Consider the following 23,717-nt stretch of genomic DNA (forward strand, 5'->3'; position numbering starts at 1 on the left):
AATCGGCATAAAAACAGAGCTTAAAATCCTTGTTTTAACTTTATTCATATTCATATCGTTCAAGCAAAAATAGTTTGTAGGCAGGGTCAGAGTTTTGTGCAAATTTTTAAGTCAATGTTGTTTATATAAATTCCACCTTTTGCACAGTAGTGGTGTACGCATCTTTTAGCCCTGTTTTTTGAGTACGCAACCAGTGCACTGACTAATGAACTGGGAATTTAGTTTTAGATTTAATTTGTATTTAATTTTCTTTGTTAATTATTCTAATCTTAAACAGGAGAATGTGTCCAGACACACAGAAAACTCCTGGTGAATCCTACTGTGATCCACGTGACACACCATTTTAAAGATGGTGTTTATTAAAGAGGAGAGAAGGCGTGAAGATTGAAGAAACGTTCAGAGTCAAACACGAAGATACCGGGAACAAATAAAGAATGCATTATTTAAAGAGGAGATTGGAAACATACGGATTGAAGAAGTATTCAGTCTGAAACGTGAAGATACTGAGGAACAAACAAAGATGGTGGTTATGAAAGAGGAGATTGGAAACATACGGATTGAAGAAGTATTCAGTCTGAAACGTGAAGATACTGAGGAACAAACAAAGATGGTGGTTATGAAAGAGGAGAGTGGAAACATACGAATTGAAGAAGTATTCAGTCTGAAACGTGAAGATACTGAGGAACAAACAAAGATGGTGTTTAGGAAAGAGGAGATTGGAAACATACGGATTGAAGAAGTATTCAGTCTGAAACATGAAGAAATTGAGGAACAAACAGGTTGGTTTAATTCTCAGAGCTCAACTTCATTGTCTAATGCTTATTAAAATGTCTAGCTCTACAGAAATTAATGATTCTGTTGAGTAAAGTGGTTTAATTTGTCATGTAGCAGGTCGCCTCATGCGGACAGAAATTAGGGGTGCTCCGATGCTCCAACTCTTATTGCTACATTTATTTAAATACAATTTTTCACTTATTAATTTTAAGTCAAATTGTGCTTTGCTAGTATAGTTTTAAGTATGTTTAAGAAATTTTTATGAAATTGAAATAATAAACTGATGAGTTGAAGGGTGTAGGATAGGGCTGCAAGATTCTAAAGATGAGGTTCAATTCATATTTCTCCACTAAATAATGCATAAAGGATTTGAAAACAAGTAGAGTAGGGCTGTTTCTCTTTAGGAACTCGAGCCTCGTCGATGGCGCTATGGGGAATGACTCTAGCGTGACCATGCTAGGAATAGTATGTGCAATCAGTCCATGGGTGGATGACGTCACTGGCCAGCAAGCATATAAGCACATGGAGTGTAGACAGCTTCAGCTTTTTGTTATTCAGCGATGCACTCTATGTGTGTCGGTCTTTTCTTAAGTTGTCTTCCTTTACCTTTTACAAGTGAAGACAGGGGCGAAAGCAGGTAACATTTTGGTCTTTGTTTGGTAGTCACGAACTACTTTACACTCACAGTCAGCTCTCGAGTGAGCTGGTTACTCGCATGGCAAGCATCCGTTTCTGCATACGCTTTGTTCTCACAGGGCTCTCTTTGTGGAAAGAGCCCTTACCCGTGTTCCTCATTGTGCCAGTCCCGCCTTCACCGAGGTGGATGTGGCAGCTGTGCTCTGGGAATCGCAATGGGAAACAGGTTGTCATTATGAGCAGTGTGGGGATCGGAGCTCATGCTTTCAGCTCTTGTGGAGAGAAGCGTGATCAGGGCTTTTCTTCGCTGTGAATGCTCTGCCCCTGCTGACACACTCAGAGGTGCTGCCTATTGTGCGAGCTTGCTGTTGTCTCCCGCTGCTGTTGAGGCACAGTGGTGATTGAGATAAGAAGGATCGCATTAGGATGTTGTTGATGCTGTTAATAGCATCTTGTTTGGTCCTGTACACTGTAGATAAGCTTAAGTTCAGGATTGTTACTGTCAAACAGGTTGTGTCTCAAATCAAGTCTGAGGACTGATTTGTCTCGATAGATCTAAAAACGCGTGTACTTCCACATTATCATCCATCCTTCTTATGGGAAGTTTTTGTGGCTCCTCTACGACTCCAGGATATCCGCATACTTAATTATATCTATGACTTGCTGATGTTCATCGTGATGTAATCAACGCTCACGTGAAACGTTTGGGATTGAGACTGAACGCCAAGAAGAGTGTGCTTTCACCAGCTCAGAGAACCACTTATCTTGGTGTGTTGTGCCATGATGCAGGCTCTTATGACCCCTGCTCGGATTGAGTCGGTCCTCACTATAGTCACGAGAATAAAAAAGCCAGTCACTCACTGGCAAGCAGTTTCAGAAACTGTGAGGTCTTATGGCAGTTGCATATAACCTCTTGTCCTGTTGTACATGAGGCAGTGGCTACAGTGGTGGCTCAGGAACGGGTATTTCCTTTAGTCCATTTCTCTTAATCCACTTTGCATTATTAAAGTGTCATGCCACACTGTATGTACCTTAGATATGTGGAGGAAACCCTGGTTCCTACATCATGACCTCCTCTCACAGGTAGCCGGAGCTGTGGAAACAGTGGGTGTGGCTCCTGAGGTGGCATAACTCATAGCTTGTGGTCTCTCAACTGAGGTTGTTTAGACTATATTCTGATGCAGAGCTCCATCTATGAGTAAACTGTACGCACTGAAGTGGAAACTTGGCACTTCATGGTGTAGCTAAAGTTTGACCCAGTTAACTGCCCAGTTGGTACAGTGCTGGAGTTCTTGAAGGTCAGGTTCTCTACAGGAATCACTCACTCTATCCTGAAGGTTTACGTGGCATGATCTCGCCTACCACGCCTCTCTCGGTGGACAATCAGTTGGTAGAGACCCCTTGGTGACACGTTTCCTCTATAGTGCGCTGAGGTTGAGGCCTTCAGTACAATCCTGGGTTCCAACATGGGCTCGGACTGTGGTCTTGCAGGCTCTCTGTGGGCTGCCATTTGAGCCCATAAAGGAGATCTCTGATCATCTGCTGACGATAAAGACCACACTGTTGCTAGCACTGTGTTCTCTGAGGAGAGTAGGTGACCTAAAGGGTCTCCCAGTTACCCCTTCATTCTTGGAGTTTGCTCCTGGCATGACCAAGGCATTCCTGTGCCCATAAGCGTGTTACAGTACTTCAGTACTTACACTACCTTTGGACTGATTACACAAACTATTCAGAGCACGGTCACAGTTCACAGTCCATCAATTTATTGGTCCCAGCCCTAATGCTTATTAGTCATTCATTTTTACTTTTAATATTCTAAAATCTAAAATAACTATTACAAAACATCAGACGTCAGTTCGTTATAATATAGAAGAATAATGATACATTTAGTAAGACTAATATATTAATTTCCTATATGGAAATTACATATTACACGTTACTGATGTTAATAAAAGTAAATTTTGCATGCTTCCCAACTCAAGCTCAAGGCATTACAGTATTAATTTTATTATTAAATTATCTTTATTTTTGATATTGCACTACCACATCCATTCTTGTGCCACCATCTGTATAACTTGGTGTTGGTGCTCTCAAATGTTAGTCTGGAGCCATGATGTTATTTTGACATTTCACAATTTTTACTTTTATTTCAGAGTTGATTGAAGAAAAAGATAAGAATGAAGAATCAAATGAAGCTGAGGAGAAAAATCATGTCAAAATAGAAGAAAAATGTCTGAGTTGCTCTAAAACCAAACTGAAAGATTTAAAGAAAAGAAGAGACACAAAATGTTTCACCTGCACTCAGTGTGAAAAGAGTTTCACGCATAAAAAATAAGTCTTGAGCGTCACATGAAAGTTCAGTGTGGGAAGAGTTTCACTCAATCAGCAAGCCTTAATGATCACATGAACATCCACACTAGAGAGCAGCAGCACCCTTGTGATCAGTGTGGTAAAATGTTTTTATGGGCTCCAGTTCTGAAGAAACACTTAGAAGTTCATTCAAAAGAGCAGCAACATTCATGCAATTTGTGTGGTATCAGCTTTGTGCGTCTACAAATTGGAAAGAAGGTCAGAAAACACTTCTGTGGAGAGTACCTGTGCTTTGAGTGTGAAAAGACTTTTACTTCAGCGAGGTGTACAAAACTGCATGACAGTATTCAGAATGGAGAAAACCCTTTAAGTGTTCACACTGTAATAAGAGATTCAGTCGGTCAGCACATCTGAAAACACATGAGATGATCCACAATGGAAAAAACTTATAAATGTGCACAGTGTAATAAACAATTCAGTGATTTAGGGGTTCTTAAAAGCCATGAGAAAACCCACACTGGAGTTAAACCTTACAAGTGTTCACACTGTGACAAGAGATTCAGTCGGTCAGCACATCTGAGAATACATGAGATAATCCACACTGGAGAAAAACCTTACAAGTGTTCACTCTGTGACAAACAATTCAACCAGTCAGCACATCTGAAATCACATGAGTTGGTCCACACTGGAGAAAAAAATTACAAGTGTTCACACTGTGACAAGAGATACAGAGAGTCAAGAGACCTGAAAACACATGAGAGCATTCACACTGGAGTGAAACCTTACAAATGTTCACACTGTGACAAGAGATTCAGTTGGTTAAAACATCTGAAAACACATGAGAGGATCCACACTGGAGAGAAACCTTTATCGTGTTCACACTGCAGTAAGAGATTCAGTGATTCACGAGACCTAAAAAGACACGAGAGGATCCACACTGGAGTGAAACCTTACAAGTGCTCACACTGTGACAAAAGATTCAGTCAGTCAGCACATCTGAAAATGCATGTGAGGATCCACACTGGAGAGAAACCTTATTCATGTTCACACTGCAGTAAGAGATTCGGTTTTTCAGGAGACCTTCGAAGACATGAAAGGATCCACACTGGAGTGAAACCTTAAAAAGTGTTTAGAGTGAAACGAGAGAATCAGTCGTTCATCACGTCTGAAAAGACATTTAAAGGATTCACAGTGGAGAGAAACCTTATCACTGCACTGTATGCAGGAAGGGTATCAATCACCTGCTCTACGAGTCTACAAAAAAACTCAAAGATGGAGTTCCTCCCCAAAGGGCAATGTATTCTTGTGTATCATTTTGCTTTGTGATGTGAATGATATCATTGTACTTTTGTACTTACGAATGTCATATATTGTTCAGATGTTTTTATAATGTATGTCACTTGCAGTATTCTTCATTTTTAAAGAAGGAAAGCAAAAGCTTTTTCCACCTGTTTTTGTTGAGGAAGCTGAAGAAGGGGCTGTAACACTTTTAAGAGAGACTGTTTGATTGTGTTCTTCATTGTTAAAATGACTAGTTATTTTTGGATCATCTCATATGTAATTTTTTTTTCTTTCAGGACTATAAAACAAGATATTTGAGTTAAGCGATATAAAGTGAAAATCAGTTTTTTTTTTTTTTCAGTGTACTGGATTAGGGCATAATTTCTAATATGACAGCAGCCAAATAAAACTGTTGCCATCCATATCATTTACTCAAGCGTCAAATAAAAAAATTGCGACTGCAGTTCCTAATACGGTTTATTGTCTCAGTTGTATTCCCTACCACTAGATGGCAGACCAAAATGATGTCATGTTCCTATTCAAATTTGTTATAGCATAATAATAATGAAGTAATAATTCCTCTTTTCTGATCAACTTTCGGTCCTGCCCATCGTTTCTTCTAATTTACTTTAGATCTCTATCTTTAAGCCCTTTCAACGCTTCCAAAGGCTTGGTGTCAAAATCCTGCATTTCCAAAAAAAATCTGTGGCGCCTAAGGGTAGATGATAGTAAATCATTCATGTGATTTGCATAATCAAAGTTCGAAATTGCATAAATGGTATTAAGCTAAATAAACTGCCAAAATATGATAAATGGCCAGAATAGTTCTGAGAGTTCTCTGCTGGACAGTTAAAAGAGTTCAAATGATTAAAACCACTAAACGGTGACTTTTATGAATGGCGGTGGAATTTGAGATTGCTAGTGCTGTCATAAAATTTATCTTTTTATTTAATAGGCTGTTTTTTACAAAGAGAACTTTCAGTGTCACATGATCCTTTACTTAATACTTAATATTTTAGTGGTTTAATATTTTAAGCTCATTTTTTCTTATTAATATACACACAGCACCCTATATTGACAGAACAATCACATGTGTTCAGACTCTTTGCTGTGATACTCATATATTTAACTCAAGTGCTCTTCATTTCTTCTGATCATCCTTGAGATGGTTCTACACCTTAAAAAAAAAAGAACTTTAATGATATTAGCAAATGGCTAAAAGAGTGAAAAATTGAAGGGGTCTGAATACTTTCCGTACTCCACTCTGTCTATATATATATATATATATATATATATATATATATATAAGCTATAGTTTGTAATAGAAATGCAGTTTTTTTTTTCATGATTTGCACGTAACTCTTGCCAACGGAATTTAAACATGCAAAATCTTCACAAGGTAACATACAAATGGGAATGCAAACTCTTTGTTTTGCTCGGCAAACAAGACACACCTGTCAGGGCGGGATCAAGTAAATCCCATCAGAATGTGTTTGTCCGTCATTGCAGGCTTCTCCTTCTTCTAATGCTGTTTGTGCTCTATCACACAGTGTGCTCTTTTCACGCACAGTATCCTGGCAAAAATATGTTTTAACATGGCATCAGGTAAGATCCATCTTTTTGACTTTCATAACATTTCATGTACGTTTATAACACTATAACTAAAATTATATACTGTACACTGCACAGCATGAATGATTACACACCCTCTGAATAAATATACAATCGTGTTTTCTTGAATATAATTCATAGATGTACATATACGTAATAAAAACAACAAAATATGCCAAAAGTCTATGTAAGATAAGTAAATTAGCCAAATTTCTTTAAATGGAGGATTGCAGAAATAAATAAACCTAGATTTAATTCAGCAAATGATAATCTGGCACTTAGTATGTCTTCCAAAACGTTAAGTATACTGCTCTGACTGTTCTTGGCTCCGAGTGTATGTGTTCATGACAAGTTTCGGGTTCTGAGAGCCTGTGCTGACCACCTAGCACCGGTGTTCACTGAGATATTTAATCTCTCCCTGAAACAGTCTACAGTCCCCTTGTGTTTCAAACAGTCCATCATTGTTCCTGTGCCGAAGAAACCTCAACCATCTTGCCTGAATGATTACCACCCTGTAGCTCTGACGTCGGCAGTGATGAAGTGTTTTCGAGAGACTCGTCGGAGACTTCATCACCTCATCACTACCGGACACACTCGACCCACTACAGTTCGCCTGCCGCCAGAACCGGTCTACGCAGGATGCCATCACTCACCTCCTCCACACAAACACGAGCCACCTGGATTTTAGGAAAGGGAACTATGTGAAAATGCTGTTCGTGGACTATAGTTCAGCGTTCAACACCATAGTTCCCTCCACACTCTCCTCGAAGTTGGAGGTCCTGGGACTCAGCCCATCCCTGCGTCACTGGATCACCAACTTCCTGACCGACAGACCACAAGCCGTACGGATGGGAAAACACACCTCATCCTCCCTCACTCTCAGCACTGGAGCCCCTCAGGGTTGTGTTCTGAGCCCCTGCTGTACTCGCTGTACACACATGACTGTCTGGCCACTACAAATAGTGGACTTCAGCACAAAGCAGGTGCGCTCTTACCATCCCATCATGATCGACGGGACCCCAGTGGAGAGAGTGGACAGTTTTCGGTACCTGGGTGTTAACATCACGCAGGACCTGTCTTGGTCCTGTCACATCAACATCCTGGTGAAGAAGGCCCGGCAGCGTCTATACCATCTGAGGCGCTGAATTCAGATAGCTGTCCTTGTTCCATGGCCATAACAATTTTACTTATCTTCGCCAGGCTGTAATGTACGCTTAGGTAGATGATAATGCTGCTGATGGACCTAACATCGTGTCCTAGGAAGTTGTCAAGTTCGTCCATTTATTGTCCTTTAATTTGAGAACCTTGGACATAGTGGCCATGTGCTTCCTCAGTCTGGTTGAGGATAACGCCGCTGGGTGTAATCTAACAAATAACATCTGATCCTTGAAGTGACTTAGTGCTTGACATGAACCTATTCTCATCGAGCACATCACAGTTATGACGAGTCTTAACAAGTTAACTCCTTCAATGTCACCTTCAATCTGGGAGTGAGAAGAATGAAGAACTTTTCGTCCACTTTGCCTCTTATTTCAATTCTCTAGAAGTTCTTGCAAAGTGACTTAACTCAAGTTCTGATAAAACAAACTCTACATTTGGATGAATCGATGAGGATTAAGGGACATCTTGGATACCTTCTACGATTAAAAGCATCACCTGACAGAGTGTCACCTTGCAAGTTCTGTCCAGTGCTTGATACTTGGTTCTTCAAGTTTCTTTTGATATTACTTACTCTGGCTGTCAAGATACTGGTGTATTCTTCACCAAAGAGAAGAAGATGTGGAGCATCCCACTTTGCTTCATTCAAATTTTGGAGGGTATGGGACGGAACACACGTAGTCCATTTAGTGTCGCATTGCTAAGGGCATTCTTATCACCGGACATAATTACCTCACATTCAATGACTTTAGCCATCTTTTTGAGGTGGTGCTCTAACTTCAGGGCTTAAGGTGGTGTTTGTTTCCTTATTCGTTTGTGAACCGCTTCAATGACTTGAGGGAAATTAGCCGGGATGAATTAATCTGACACCTTGCCGCTTTTTTCTTCCTTGGAGGACTAGGCACCCTGTCTCATGTATTTTAATATTTGTTATTTAATATAAAAAGAATATCTCACCTTCATGAGCTTTATGCAATCTTAAGCCCATATCATTTTTAGACTGTGACACCTGTAAAATTGTTACTGTTTTTAATTTAAGAATATTTTCCTAAGAAATAAAAATTGTGTAAAATGTAATTATTATTTTTTGTACAGTGCAGTATTATCATCAAATCTCTTCAGACTGAACAATAGACTGTTTAACTGTTGTGATTGTTTGCCCTTTCCTTCTACAGTCAGTGGTGCAGATCCATCATGAATGAAACGCAAACATCTGGAGATGAAGATTTTATTCCACAATGCAGGTACTTTGAGTAACAAACTGCAGTATGTCTAGCAGGGCTACTGTATGCAGCTAAAAATGGTTTAATGTGTTAGTTTTATTGTCAGTAGGAAATATGAGTTTACTTTTTACAAACATTGATTTTGCCATTAAATGTGATCATCCAGTGATATTATTGTTTGACAACAGAAAGTTCTGCACACAATTTAGTTATTTTTGACAAAAATTTTGCAGCATATTTACACAAGTGCTTAACACTTTTAACAGTGTTGTTGCTTTACAAGTCGGTTTCTAGAAGTATCTAGAAGATGCGCCACAGTTCATCTGGATTTGGACTGTCTTCGCTTTCTGTGTCTTCTCGTCATTCCAGAGTGATAATGATCAGATCAAATCTCTGCAACTGCACAACAACACCCTAGCAACCACCCGATGTACCCTAGGAACTGTATAGCAACACTCTAGCCACTACATAGTAACACCCTAGCAACCACACTGAGTGCATTTGTAACTGCAAAGCAACCACCTGAACATCTTATCAACATCATTGCAACCACCCAGCTACCTTGACAACAGTTTTTTATTGACTCACTGTGACTCTGTTTTCTAGTGCTGATCATGGAGGAGAGTCCAGTATTACAGCAGGAATGAAAAAATGTACGTCTACACACACACACGCCTGGTTTGCTATCCTTGTCTGGACTCTCTCTATAGATGTAATGCTTGCTGTACTGAACAGATCATATATTCTATCACCGTACACCAACGCTTACACCTAAACCTATCCCTTACATCGTAGAAACGTTCTACATTTTACTTTCTCAAAAAATGCATTCTGATGGATTTGTAAGCTTTTGTGTCCGTGGGAACCTCAATTTAGGTCCCCACCAAGTCCCAGGGCTGTGTGTATTCAGGTTTAAGTCCCAACCAGAATATTGTATAGGCTCAAATGAATAATTTAAGATTTTATAGAGAATTTAAACAGGATCACTTTTATGGCAGATCACCGAGTCGCCAGCGATTCATTGAATGAGCCGTGCAACATCAACTTTGCACTGGATATTAAAATATAGTGAAAAAACTTAATTATCACAGCAACAAGATCTGCAGTTTAAGACATTAAATACAAGATACTTCTCTTTTTAATACAAATAAAGCAAAGTGATTTGAACACATGCATACTGAACATGGATAAACATGGATCTCTGTCAATCTTTAAGAAACAGCTGAAAACTCACCTCTTTAATTCTCACTTCTCCTTCCGCTTGTTTATTCCTTCCCTTTCTGGCTTGTACTAATTTGAACACTGCCTGTGACTTGGTGTTACAAGCACTTACTCTGTCTGTTTGTCCCTCAAAAAAATGAATCGCTTGATGTACTCTTTGATGCGTTTTGATAAAAGCGTCTGCAAAAAGACTAAATGTAAATGGATATAGCCATATAACCCTGTTGGAAAAAAAAAAACAGCATATGCAGGGTAGGTATGTTTTGAAGCTGGTTTATGCTGGTCCTTGCTGGTTTAAGATGGTATTTTTCTAAATAAGGCTTCAAAACATAGCTAACCAGCATATTCAGTTTTTCAGGAGAACCATTCCATAGATTTTCAAAATACATAAACAATGAGTGATTAGCACGATAGTTAGCATAATATGCAGTTATGTACATAGCGATTATGTTATTATTCAGCATGTATATGCATGGAAATTCAGTTTATGCTGTTTCTGTGAACACAAGGATGCATACTATGGAGACCCTTGTAAGGAAATTCAGTCTGTTTATTGTCTTGGATGGGGAAACCATTCAAAGCCTTTAGCTTGTGAGTTATACCATAGGTTTGCATGTGATGGTCCTGCTATGCCTCTTATTGACCATCATCTTGATTATTTGTGCCAACTTTGACAATCTCCTGCCGAAGTTGGGATTATCAATCAAGCAATCATTTTTATTTATATAGCGCTTTTAACAACACAGGTTGCATCAAAGCACTGTACAGTATGAAGTAGAAGAATACAATTACAGGGATGTATAATGATGAGAGTGACCAATTTGTTATTAAATGCAGAGATGGTCTCTGTAATCAATCTGACGATAAACACTGAAGTTAAGTGTCCCCAACAAAGCAAGCCAGAGGCGACAGCAGCATGTGTGTGTGCATCAGGATCTGGTGATCTGTCCACGGGCGATCTAGGTTTTCTGGTCTCTGATGAACATAATCTCTGTGTGCTGATCCACCATCTAGTCTGGATACAAACTGTGAAAACAGATTGAGAAAGAGACAGGACTGATATTAGCGTAGATGCCATTCTTTTTACGATGTCACAAGTACATCGTGATTTTAGAGTAGTGTTTCTGGTTCCAGCAAATCTAAGTAATGCAGCCTAAAAATCCTTTAACAGATTTGAATAATAAAAAGTATGTTGGGGTGTTATGTGTAGGCTAAGTTAAAAGATTATCAATAAGTGTACTTTTGTGTTAATGTTGCAAGCTGATCTGTGAAAGAGGATCTGCTTGTTTCAGTCTTCAGTCAGATATCCTGGACAGATTTATGATGTTGTTGTCTTGTCCTGGGTCTCTTGGTGGAATCTGCCCTCAAGTTTCAATATTCCGATTGAATCTTCAATGATCTGATTCACTCTGAAACCCTACAATATATAAATCAGTGTACACACACACACACACACACAGCTGTAGTAATTGTTGTTGTTGTTATTAATACCCTGTTCTTGTGTTCAGATGCCTGTTTTCTAACACTGGATCCAAACACAGCAAACAATGATCTCCGCCTGTCTGAGGACAACCGAGAGGTGACATGTGTGTCTGATTCTCAGCCATACCGTGATCATCCAGACAGATTTGATGATGTGTGTCAGGTGTTGTGTAGAGAGAGTTTGTGTGGACGCTGTTACTGGGAGACTGAGTGGAGTGGAGAAGTGTTGGTATCAGTGTCATATAAGAGCATCAGCAGGAAGGGACGGGGTGAAGAGTGTTGGTTTGGAGGTACTGATCAGTCCTGGAGTTTGATCTGCTCTCCTTTCAGATACTCATTCAGACACAATGACACATGGACCGAACTCTCAGTGAAGCCCATCATCATCAGAAAAGGAACTGGAGACTATGATAATGTCTATAAAGTAGGAGTGTATGTGGATGAGGAGCGAAGGAACTCTGTCCTTCTTCAGCATCTCCAGAAACACAATGAGACTCATCCACACAGTCCAGACCACATTCACTCAGACACTCTATCCTGGGTTTATGGCTTGGTTTGGATCATCTGTGAAATTGTGTTGATGAATCAGAAGAGACTGATGAGATTCTACCATATGCAATTCTTTGAGCTGCATGATGAATCAGTAACAGTGAGATGTTATGAGTCTCTTCAAGACATTAATACTGCAGCTCAACTTCTATCACTCAAATAACAGAATAAACATTTGTATCATTATAATTAAAATGACCTTTCCATTGAAAAGTTTCTTTTACAAACATGAATTAAGAACATGTAATTAATTTTTTTTTTTTTTTTTTTTTTTTTTTCTGAGCATGATTGATTAAGAACAAGTACTTCTGATGTTTTGTGTAGGAATAATAAAACAATGGCACAAATCAACTTGAGATCAGATTTTTGTGTTTGTATCATGAACATAATTTTTTACAAGACTGAAATGAGCTTCTGACGTTATAAAATATGATATTAATCATAACGTTTAATAAATAAAATATTGTAACAAGTGTAACACTGTATTAATATCTTACAATAAGTCAATCAATCAATCAATCAATCATTTTTATTTATATAGCGCTTTTAACAATACAGGTTGCATCAAAGCACTGAACAGTATAATGTAGAAGAGTACAATGACAGAGATGTATAATGAGAGTGACCAATTTCTTATTAAATGCAGAGACGGTCTCTGGAATCAATTCGTTAAATCACTAGAAGTTAAGTGTCCCCAACCAAGCAAGACAGAGGCGACAGCGGCAAGGAAACAAAACCCCATGCATACAGAATGGAGAAAAAAAACCTTGGGAGAAACCAGACTCAGTTGAGGTCAGTTCTCCTCTGATCGGACGCCCAGCACTTAACTTCCAGTTCAATTTTAAACGCAGCTGTGTCAGATAGTGTAAATGACTTAGTGTGTGCGTGTGTGTGTGTGCATCAGGATCTGGTGATCTGTCACATGGGGCGCATCTAGGTTTTCTGGTCTCTGATGAACATAATCTCTGGGTGCTGATCCACCATCTAGTCTGGATACAAACTGTGAAAACAGATTGAGATAGAGACAGGACTAATATTAGCGTAGATGCCATTCTTTTTACGATGTCACAAGTACATCGTATTTTAGGAGTAGTGTTCCTGGTTCCAGCAAATCTAAAAAATGCAGCCTAAAAATCCTTTAACGGATTTGAATAATAAAAAGTGTGTTGGTGTGTTATGTGTAGGCTAAGTTAAAAGATGTGTCTTTAATCTAGATTTAAACTGGCAGAGTGTGTCTGCTTCCCGAACAGAGTTAGGAGGTTGTTCCAGAGTTTAGGTGCTAGATAGGAAAAGGATCTGCCGCCCGCAGTTGATTTTGATATTCTAGGTATTATCAAATGGCCAGAGTTTTGAGAACGCAGCGGACGTGCAGGACTATAATGTGATAAGAGCTTGCTCAAGTATTGAGGAGATAAACCATTCAGGGCTTTATAGGTAATTAATAAGATTTTAAAATCTATCCGATGTTTGATAGGAGCCAGTGCAGTGTTGACAGAACCGGGCTAATGTGATCATGCTTCCTAGTTCTAGTAAGGACTCTGGCTGCTGGCGTTTTGACTAGCTGAAGTTTGTTTATTAAAGCGTGCAGATCAACCACCCAATAAAGCATTACAATAATCTAACCTCGTGGTCATAAACACATGAATTAATATTTCTGCATTAGAGGTTGAAAGCATAGGTCGTAATTTAGATATATTTTTAAGATGAAAAAACACAGTTTTACAGATGCTAGAAACATGATTTTCGAAGGAAAGATTGCTGTCAAGCAGCACACCTAGGTTCCTAACTGATGATGAAGACTTAACAGAGCAGCCATCAAGTGATAGGCTGTGTTCTAGATTATTATATGTGGGGTTTTTAGATCCAATTATTAGCACCTCTGTTTTTTTCAGAATTTAGCATTAGGAAGTTACTCATCATCCAGCTTTTTATATCGACTATGCATTCTGTTAGATTTTCAATTTGGTGTGTATCACCAGGATGCGCTGAAATATAGAGCTGAGTATCATCAGCATAGCAGTGAAAGCTCACACCATGACTCCTGAAAATATCTCCCAGAGGTAACATGTACAGGTTGGAAAAGTAAATGTCCTAGCACTGAGCCTTGATGAACTCCATATTTCACTTTTGAGGATATGATACCTCCTCATTTAATGCTACAAACTGATAGCGTTCAGATAGATATGATTTAAAACCATGCTAAGGGCGCTTCCTCTAATGCCAACATAGTTTTCTAGTCTAGTCAAGAGAATGTTGTGATCGATAGTATCGAATGCTGCGCTAAGATCTAATAGCACTAATAACGAGATAAAACCACGATCCAATGATAAAAGCAGGTCATTAGTAACTCTAATGAGAGCAGTCTAAAACCTGATTGGAAATCCTCACAGACACCATTTTTTCTCATTCTCATTCTACCTTTTCTAGTATCTTTGACAGAAAAGGGAGATTAGAGATTGGTCTATAATTTACTAAGTCTTTGGGATCAAGATGTGGTTTCTTAATAAGAGGCTTAACTACAACCAGTTTGAAGGTTTTGGAACCATATCCTAATGACAATGATGAATTAATAATGTTCAAAATAGGATCTATGACTTCTGGAAGCAAATCTTTTAATAGTTTAGATGGAATAGTGTCTAACATACATGTTTGCTGGTTTAGATGATTTAACAAGTTTGTACAAGTCTTCTTCTCCTATAGTGGAGAAAGAGTGTAATTTTTCCTCAGGGATCTAAAGCTCACTATCTGATGTGAAACTGCAGTTGACGGCTGCATAGTTACAATTTTATCTCTGATGGTATCAATCTTAGAAGTAAAGAAATTCATGAACTCATTGCAGCTATACTCTTGGGGAATATTAGCACCTGTTGACGCTTTATTTTTTGTTAATTTAGTTACTGTACTGAATAAATACTGGGGTTGTGTTTGTTTTCTTCTAAAAGTGATGAAAATAATCATATCTTGCAATTTTAATGCTTTCTGTATGACAGGATACTCTCCTGCCAGGCAATACGAAATACTTCTAATTTAGTTTTTCTCCATCTGGCGCTCCATTTTCCGGCTGCTCTCTTTAGGTGTGTGTGTTTTCATTATACCATGGAGTCAGATTGTTTTCTTCAATCCAGAAGAAAAGGTCCAGAGACGTGTTGTCTAACCCCAACGGAGTTCAGAATGTCTAAGAAAGCTGATCCTAATGAGTCTTTTTCATTATCAACATGGACATTAAAATCGCCAACAATTAAGACTTTATCTGCAGCCAGTACTAACTCAGTTAGAAAAATCAGCAAATTCTTTTAATGAAATCTGTGCTGTGCCCTGGTGGCCTGTATACAGTAGCCAGTACAAACATGACAGAAGATTTATCACTAGCACATGATTCTGTAGATAATGTTATATGCAGCACCAAAACTTCAAAATGAGTTATACTTAAAGCCTGCTTCCTCTGAGAAGTACTAAGAATATTGTTATAAATTGTAGCAACACCTCCCCTTTACCTTTTAAACGTGGCTAATTTTTATAGAAATAATTTTGGGGGTAGATTCATTTAAAGTAATATATTCAACTGGTTTTAGCCAGGTTTCTGCCAAACAAAAGCAAATCTAGCGTCTGATCTTTGATCAAATCATATATATAAAGTGCTTTTGTGGAAAGTGATCTAATATTTAGTGGGCTTTAAGTTTTATCATTTGCTTATTTGAATTATAGGTAGTTTTAATTTGTTGACATTAATTAAGTTATTGCTTTTGATTTGGCTCTGAAGGTTCTCTGCATATTCTAATTCGGGAACAGACACAGTCTCTATAGTGTGATATCTAGGTGAAAGAGTCTCTATGTGCTGAGAATTAACTGCCTTCTGTGACGTGGAGGCAGCTAGCAGGCAGGTCGGTTTAGCCGGTCTGTCTGCTTCCTGACCTGGGCACTAGTTGGTCATGTTGGAGCTATAAGACTATATGCCATATTTCTAGATAGAAGAGCGGCACCACCCCAGGAGGGATGAAGACCATCGCTTTTCAGCAGGTCAGGTCTGCCCCAGAAACTCATCCAATTGTCTATAAAGCCTATGTTGTTCTGGGACATCCAGCCATTGAGATCCAGCAGTCTGCTGTGAATCTCATCACCCCGTAAGCAGGGAGGGACCAGAGCATATTACATTGTCCGACATCGTGATTGCAAATTCACACACCTCTTTAATATTATTTTTAGTGATCTCCGACTGGCACGCTTAGCATTAGCCAGCACTTTTAAATTTGACAAGATGTCAGGACGCTATGGCTCCCGGTAAACATTGGACCACGGTGGCTGGTGTCTCTATTTTCAACGCCTGCACAATAGAATCGCCAATTACTAGAGCACTTTGATCAGGTTTCTCAGTGGGTGCGCTACCAAGTGGGGAGAACCTGTTTGATGTTCTGATCGGAACAGAAGAGCGTGTTTTGACCCGCGACTCAGCCCGCCCCACGGTCACCCAATTGCCCTGCTGCACAGGGCTCTGAACCTGGAACCGAACAATGTACATGATTTACTGTACTAGTCGCATCCAAAGCAGTATCTACAGCCTCGCATTCTTACTGTCCTCAATTAAAGTTTGGATACGTGTCTCTAATTCTAAAACCTTCTCGGTCAGCCTAGCTATATTTCTGCATTTATCACACGTGAATCAACTCTAACAGAGAAGGATAAGCTATACATGTGACAGATTTGCAAGTGACGATGCAGGAGAAGCCATTTACTCACAGTAAGGATTCACTTACCACTCTTGTTTTGATGAGCTTGTGAAAACGGAGCTAACGAGTGCGAGGAACAAATGAACAGGAGCGGAAAAAACCAAGAATAGGCGCAAAAACGCTGGGTGGGAGCTAAAGTGAATCAAGCTAACGAAAGTACTAACTCACTGCTGAGTTTTAGATTAAAGCTGAACTAACAGCAGTCGAATTTGTTAGATTAATTTGATAGTATCAACGGTATGTACACAGTGCAATTATATTTGATCTCTAGAGAAGAGTTGATAATTGAAAGTGAAGCTACACGCAGCTACATAACAAACCAACCTCTCAGCAGACAGGAGCAATCGAGCAGCATCAATAAGTGAGAATTATGAATTTAAATGTATTTTAATTATAACAAATTAATAAGAATGTTATGGCCAGTACAGCAATATAAGGATTTATTTATATTTTTAACACACATATATTATTTGAACACAGACATTTTGACTTACACCATAATATGAATGAATATTAAAGTTTTCTATCAATTTATCGCAGACATTTGACTCTGCCATAGTCGCACTCACGACCAGCATGTGAAAAACACTTAAATAGATAGCATTTGTTTAGATTTCTGCCTGAGAACAGCACTTTGGATCACAGGTATCCGAGGTTAACAAAGTGGCGCTGCATGGCTTGGATAGCAGCAGTAAGAAGGAAAACCATCACTATCATCAACATTCCCAGAAACGTGTATATTTGTTTATTGCACTTTCACATAGATAAGTTATAAATATAACACGTTTACATTTTTTTTCTTAGCAATTCAAATGCAAAGTTGTTAAACCACTAACTTTAGTAGCTAACACTGTCAGGGTTCGGCCACTTTTCTTCAACGTTCTTGGATGTATGCTAGGTTTAGATGTTGTCATTAAACTAGAGCTGCACAATACACACATGTAAATATTTCTTATATACACGTAGGCATGAATATTTATATATAGATATATACATACAAAACTGAAATTTTATTTTTGATGAGAATTTTTAATTTGATGCGACACACAGTAAAACATACAAAACGACGGGGGCAGTGTTAACACACAGGTAAGTAAAAGGTAAGTAAACAAGTATCAAGACCACAAGGAAGACAACAAGTTAAATAAAAGACAAAAATGTAAACTTCACTGATCCTAAAAGTGCTACTGTAGTGCAAATACAACACGCTTAAGATATAGCAGCGATGCAAACTTTAAGTATCTAGAACATAGTTAACGATGCACAAGTAAAAGAGTTAACTATAAAATTAAGTATCGTACTAAGACAACTATAATTACGAAAACACACTCCAGTGTGTCAGTGTGTACAAGAGGTACCATATAGCTGAGCTGGACTGCACAGGTTTCATTGTCTCAAGCCACCATGATAAAGCTCTAACCAAAATGTCGCCCATCTTTTCGTTGTTTAGGTTGCTGAATGCGCGCTTTAATCATGTAGCTCACGGGCTTATATCAGTTCTGAGTTCCTGTCAGCGGTGCGAATGCAACCAGGCAAACGGCCCTGGCAAACCTAAAGTTCCCGGGAACTACCTGCCCGGCTACTTCCTGTAACATAGTTCCTATAATGATGCAAAGTAAAGGGGCTATTTTTTTTGAGGCGTGCTCTGCCCTAACTATGAAATGCCCTAATCAGTGGTGTTGTGTTGCCAGCAGCACTGAGCACTCAGCTTTGAGCACTTTAAGTTTAATAAAGATAAAGATTGAGTGTCGCAGTAACTCTCAAGGCTGTATCACGATTAGTTATTAAGGCTCATCTGATGCAAGTTACGAGTTAAATGTCATCTGCGCCATCTCAATTCGGACAAAATTTCTAACTGGCATACACTGCTCACGCTCAGAATTTGACTGACCTGTACAGTGCTGCATTAAGTCGTATACACTCATTGACTGATCTATTTTGAGGCTAAACGTGATTTATCTTGCTACTTACCTTTTAATGTTCCTGACTATCTTGCCAGCTTCTGTCTCCAACCATCCATAATTATATATCCAAGTTATCTTGTCCTTTTGTGTGATGTGTTTGATGTGACATTTTTCCCAAAACGTTGAACCTCTGGATATCAAAGTACTTTTACTTACCCTAAGTCTTAATGTCTGGTACTTCAGTAAACTGTTGATTATAGGTACACGGCAGGTTTTATGATTGGCATATGGAAAGATGTTTATTTGCATGCTTGTTTGCCAGCAGAGAATGCATTCCTGCTGCTGAATCTTTCGTCATACCAAAACAACTCAAGCTCTTTATTTTCACTGAATATAGGTGCTTACTGTAAGATATTGTACTATGTATTGAACTAAACTTCAGATTGATTAAATTTTTTATTTCACGTGTATTTAATTGTGACAAGTTCGACAGATTACGTTGTATTGGTACGATCATGATGTAGGGAGTTGTATGGAATGTACATCTAATCAGTCTGACTAGTTTCTGAGGTTTACTGTAAAGCAAACAAGTTTTAATTAACACACACGATTAATAGTAGTGAACACAGCTGTAGCAGTTTCTGTTTGCCTCATCGTAAGAAGTGACAATTGGGTTAAGATGGACAACCGTAGCAGACCATCCAGACAACGTGGTAACTATTTATATATGGATACATTGAAATAAACACATACTTACCCTACTATAATGTCTGAGAATAAAGTGACTGTGATTGAATTATTGCAGATTAAGACAAGGTTTTGTAGTTTAATGTACATTAAATTTCGAAGTTGATATTTTCGTAACAGTGGAACATCAGAAAAGTTCAACGATATTCTGAAGAAGTGACTTCAAATATAAATCTGCTGTGAGCTGTGAGTTTTACATTTGAGTGTTTTTCTTTTTTATTGTTGGGTGTACTTTCAAAATTTCGTAATACGATCATAGTACTTATTTGAGTAACATAATTTTAGTGATTTTATACTCTCAGCAACAATAATAGATAAAGCAAAGACTTGATTTTTTTCGTGGTTGTGGTTGTTTGGTTTTATGTTTTTCTTGGAGATGGATTCTCATTTACTTTCTCTTCTGTTGAGATCAGGTCAACACAAATAGTCACATAATAAAACACATAACAAATCTTAAAACATGAAGACTAAATTAGTAAAAAAAGCTAAAAAAACAACTAACGCTTACATGGTTATTTTTTGTAATTACAGTTTTTTTTCAAGAAAGAGAGGAGAATATTACTGCTGGGGTCACACAATGATGTCAAAGCCTCCTGTGGGAACACACTCTGGTCGGCAGGTGTTCTCAGAGACACCATCCTCTGATCATTTGTTTGAAATGCATGCTGGATTGGTGTCAAAGACACGTCTGATAGTCATCAATACTCCAGATCTACTTGATCTTGCTCTCTCCTCTGAGGAAGAAGATGTGAGGAATTGTTTCCGACTGGCTTACCCTGGACCTCATGTCCTGCTGCTGGTCCTAAAGCCTGGGCACATTTACAGAGCAGGATAGTGAAGCTCTAAAACTCATAAACATCATTTTTGGCGTAGGTTCCTTGGAGTATATGATTGCGGTCTTTATGTGTGAGAATCAAATGGAGTATTTGAGCACTGACAGCTATGATGTTGGCAGCAATGTGGTGGAGTCTCTTTACAGACCTGCAGACAGCCAATCCACCATCTACAGAAGAAAGGGGGTCAGCCCAGGTGCAGAAACTTCTGACAGCATTGAGAAGATGTTGGAGGAAAATGGAGGCCATTTTTTTAAGATTCCTGAAGAATTACAGTCTGTTAAGGAAACAGACACAGTTTGCCAAACATCCAAGGGTAAAAAAATCATCCTTTTCTTAATCCTTCTCTAAGGTTTAGCAGAAGCACCAAATAGAAAATTGAAATTTTTGTTTATTGCCTTTTGAAACTTTAATTTTGACCTTCAACCGCAGTAGAGTCCATTGAAGTTCACTACATGGAATGTTTTTATCAACAGCCTTACATTCTTTTTGACTGAAGAAAGAATTATGTAAACGCTATACGGTGGGTAAATTATCAGGAAATTGTCATTTAAAAGTGAACCAATTCTTAAATTGAGACTAGTTTTATTAACTTTGTCTAAGTTTTTCGATTTTCATGTACAAATTCGACTAACTTTTGGTATTTATGGTATTACAGTAGCCAGTCTTAAAATTATTTAAATATATAATATACTTAAATACTTAAATATATTTAAATGATCTATGTTTGATTGTAAATCAGAACGCTTTCCAGCTTGACACAATTTTGACACGTTGCGTGAACAACAATGTTTTGTATATCAATGTCCCCGCTAATCAGCCATGTTTTGACAATATTTAAAGCATTTTAAAACGACACAATTCCTGCTGCCAGTTGGTGGCATCTATAACTTTGACTCATAATATTCACATTTATGCGATTGGCATCATAGAATGAACAAACACATTAATCACCTCCCAAATCCATCCCCAAACGGAAATCGCTCAATCGATCCTAAATCGTGTTGACAGAGTTTGGTGTGAACTGCTTGTTTCCGCTTGGAGGAGTATGAATTAATTTATAGCCAGTTTGACTGATATTTGTGATCCGTTTCATTAATGTCTAAACATGTCATCTGCCTCAAACAAATGCCATGTCAACAGATTTAAGCTACCATTATCCCATAAACAGTTTTACATCGCCTGTGTTTTCACATTATTCTGATGAAGTTTAAAGCAAAGTCTCATGAATAATTAAATACACACAGATGCGTCATCGATGTACTATAGTCCACTGCCATGTCACAAATTGTAGATGTAGATTTTAAAATATTAAAATTCACCAGTTTTCTACAACAGTTAAAATTATCGGATGCTAGTATTGTCTTAGACGATGTGCAACAATCATCTTTGCAAAAATCAAAAAGTAGTCTGGGGCTTTATAACCTTGTAAGGATCAAAGTGTAAACTTACAAATTTTACTGTAGTGTGTACATGTCCTATGTCTTTAGTAGCTTGTTTAATTTTAACCACCAGTGTTGATATATTGGTAAATATAAGACCCATTTTTTATGCAAAAAAAGCATCTGACCTTATATGTTACAAACAGGGATTGAAATTAACATTTGGCCAATTTGGCTACTAAATTTTAAAGGGAGCGTAACACACATGATTTCATCTCATGTTATTCTTGAGCTCCTGGAGGTGTGCTGTCTGTGTGGAGATAAAGAGTGACGAAGAACCTATGTTGTGAAGAACAATTAAACTTATACAAACCCAGAAGTAAGATTGTTTTGCACAGAAATTATCAGTTTTATGCCCAATAGTTTTTTGAAATTGTAAATTTTTTTAAGCAACTGGAAGCAACCATTTTGTTCAGTACTAGGGGTGTGCAATATTGACCAAAAAAATTTTACAAAAAGTAACCTGCCAAATTGACTAGTGATGTTACAACTTTACCGGCATTTAGGTTAATTTTAAACCCTGGTTACAACATTTCTAATCGCATTTAGCATTGAAAACATTTGTTTTTGTTATTGACAGCCATCACTGGTACTGAGAAGAGCTCCAATGATGTAAGGATTGTATTAGTTGGAAAACCGGAGTAGGGAAGAGTGCAACAGGAAACACCATCCTGGGGCGTGATGCGTTTAAGTCAGAGTGCTGCATGACATCTGTAACTAAGAAGTGCCAAAGAGCGAGTGGAGATGTCTGTGGGCGATCAGTGACCGTGGTGGACACACCAGGACTCTTCGACACAACCTTCAGCAATGACGAGATCCAGCAGGAGATCATGAGATGCATCGAACTTTCAGTTCCTGGACCACATGTGTTTCTGCTTGTGATCGCTGTCGGCCCATTCACGCAAGAAGAAAGAGAAACCGTTCAGTTGATCAAGTTGACCTTCGGACAAAAAGCAGAGACCTACACTATGGTGGTGTTTACACGGGGAGATTGCCTTGCAAAAAGTATTGAAGACAACATTAAGGATACACAACTCCAGCAACTGATCCATGACTGCGGAGGAAGATATCATGTGTTCAATAATAAAGAAAAGATCCTGCTCAGGTTGTGAATCTCTTAGAAAAGATTGATGAGATGATTGTGAAAAATACTGACACTTTCTACAATGACAAAATGTTCCACGAGGCAGAGAGAGCCGTCAGACTCATTCAACAGTACAAGAGAAGAGAAGAGGAGGTCAGACTACAGATGGAGGCCATTAGAACTAAATATGAGTCTGAAATTCAAGAATATAAAGATAAACTAGAGGAGGAAAAGGCCAAAGGAAAAATGAGTGAAAAAGACAAAACAGAGGAAAAAGACAGAGTCTGGGGCCACTGTAAATACGGAACAAATAAAATATAAATGCCATTTGGAGAAAAACAAGAATGAAGATCAAAAGCATATGAAGAAACAGAAAAATCCAACTTCGGGAAGAACAGATGAAGATACAGAGCCAGAAACAACACAAGGAGCCACAGGAAGAGAACTTGAACAAAATGGCAAGAAAAAAACTAAATTTAAAGGGTTTAAAACAAAACCCTTAACAGTGAAAAAGACACAAGCAAAACAGCGGCAAGGGATAGAGAGTGTTTTTGAGAAAAATGAAACGGGCGGAGAAGAAAGAACAGATACAATGAAACATACAGCTGCTGATCAGATGATTAAGAAAGATACAGAGAAACGTAGTAAAGACCAAACCGCGACGAAACCAGAAGACATTATTGAGAAAGCAAACGTGGATTATCCTAAATTATTTGAGGAATTGAGGGAAACGGTGAA

The 23,717-nt window shown here is 38.4% G+C and overlaps 1 protein-coding gene and 1 pseudogene across 1 annotated transcript; both read left to right on the forward strand.

The window, feature by feature from the left end:
- The first annotated feature begins 4,054 nt into the window (after positions 1–4,054).
- On the forward strand, positions 4,055–4,964 carry LOC122343110 (zinc finger protein 468-like). Its single transcript, XM_043237447.1, has one exon. The coding sequence runs from the start codon at positions 4,156–4,158 to the stop codon at positions 4,840–4,842; it is 687 nt and encodes a 228-aa protein (XP_043093382.1). The 5' UTR covers positions 4,055–4,155; the 3' UTR covers positions 4,843–4,964.
- A 3,717-nt stretch (positions 4,965–8,681) lies between these two features.
- Positions 8,682–23,300, forward strand: LOC122342273 (annotated as a pseudogene).
- The last annotated feature ends 417 nt before the right edge of the window (positions 23,301–23,717 follow it).

This window comes from Puntigrus tetrazona, chromosome 4 (assembly GCF_018831695.1).
Source record: "Puntigrus tetrazona isolate hp1 chromosome 4, ASM1883169v1, whole genome shotgun sequence".
NCBI lineage: Eukaryota > Metazoa > Chordata > Actinopteri > Cypriniformes > Cyprinidae > Puntigrus > Puntigrus tetrazona.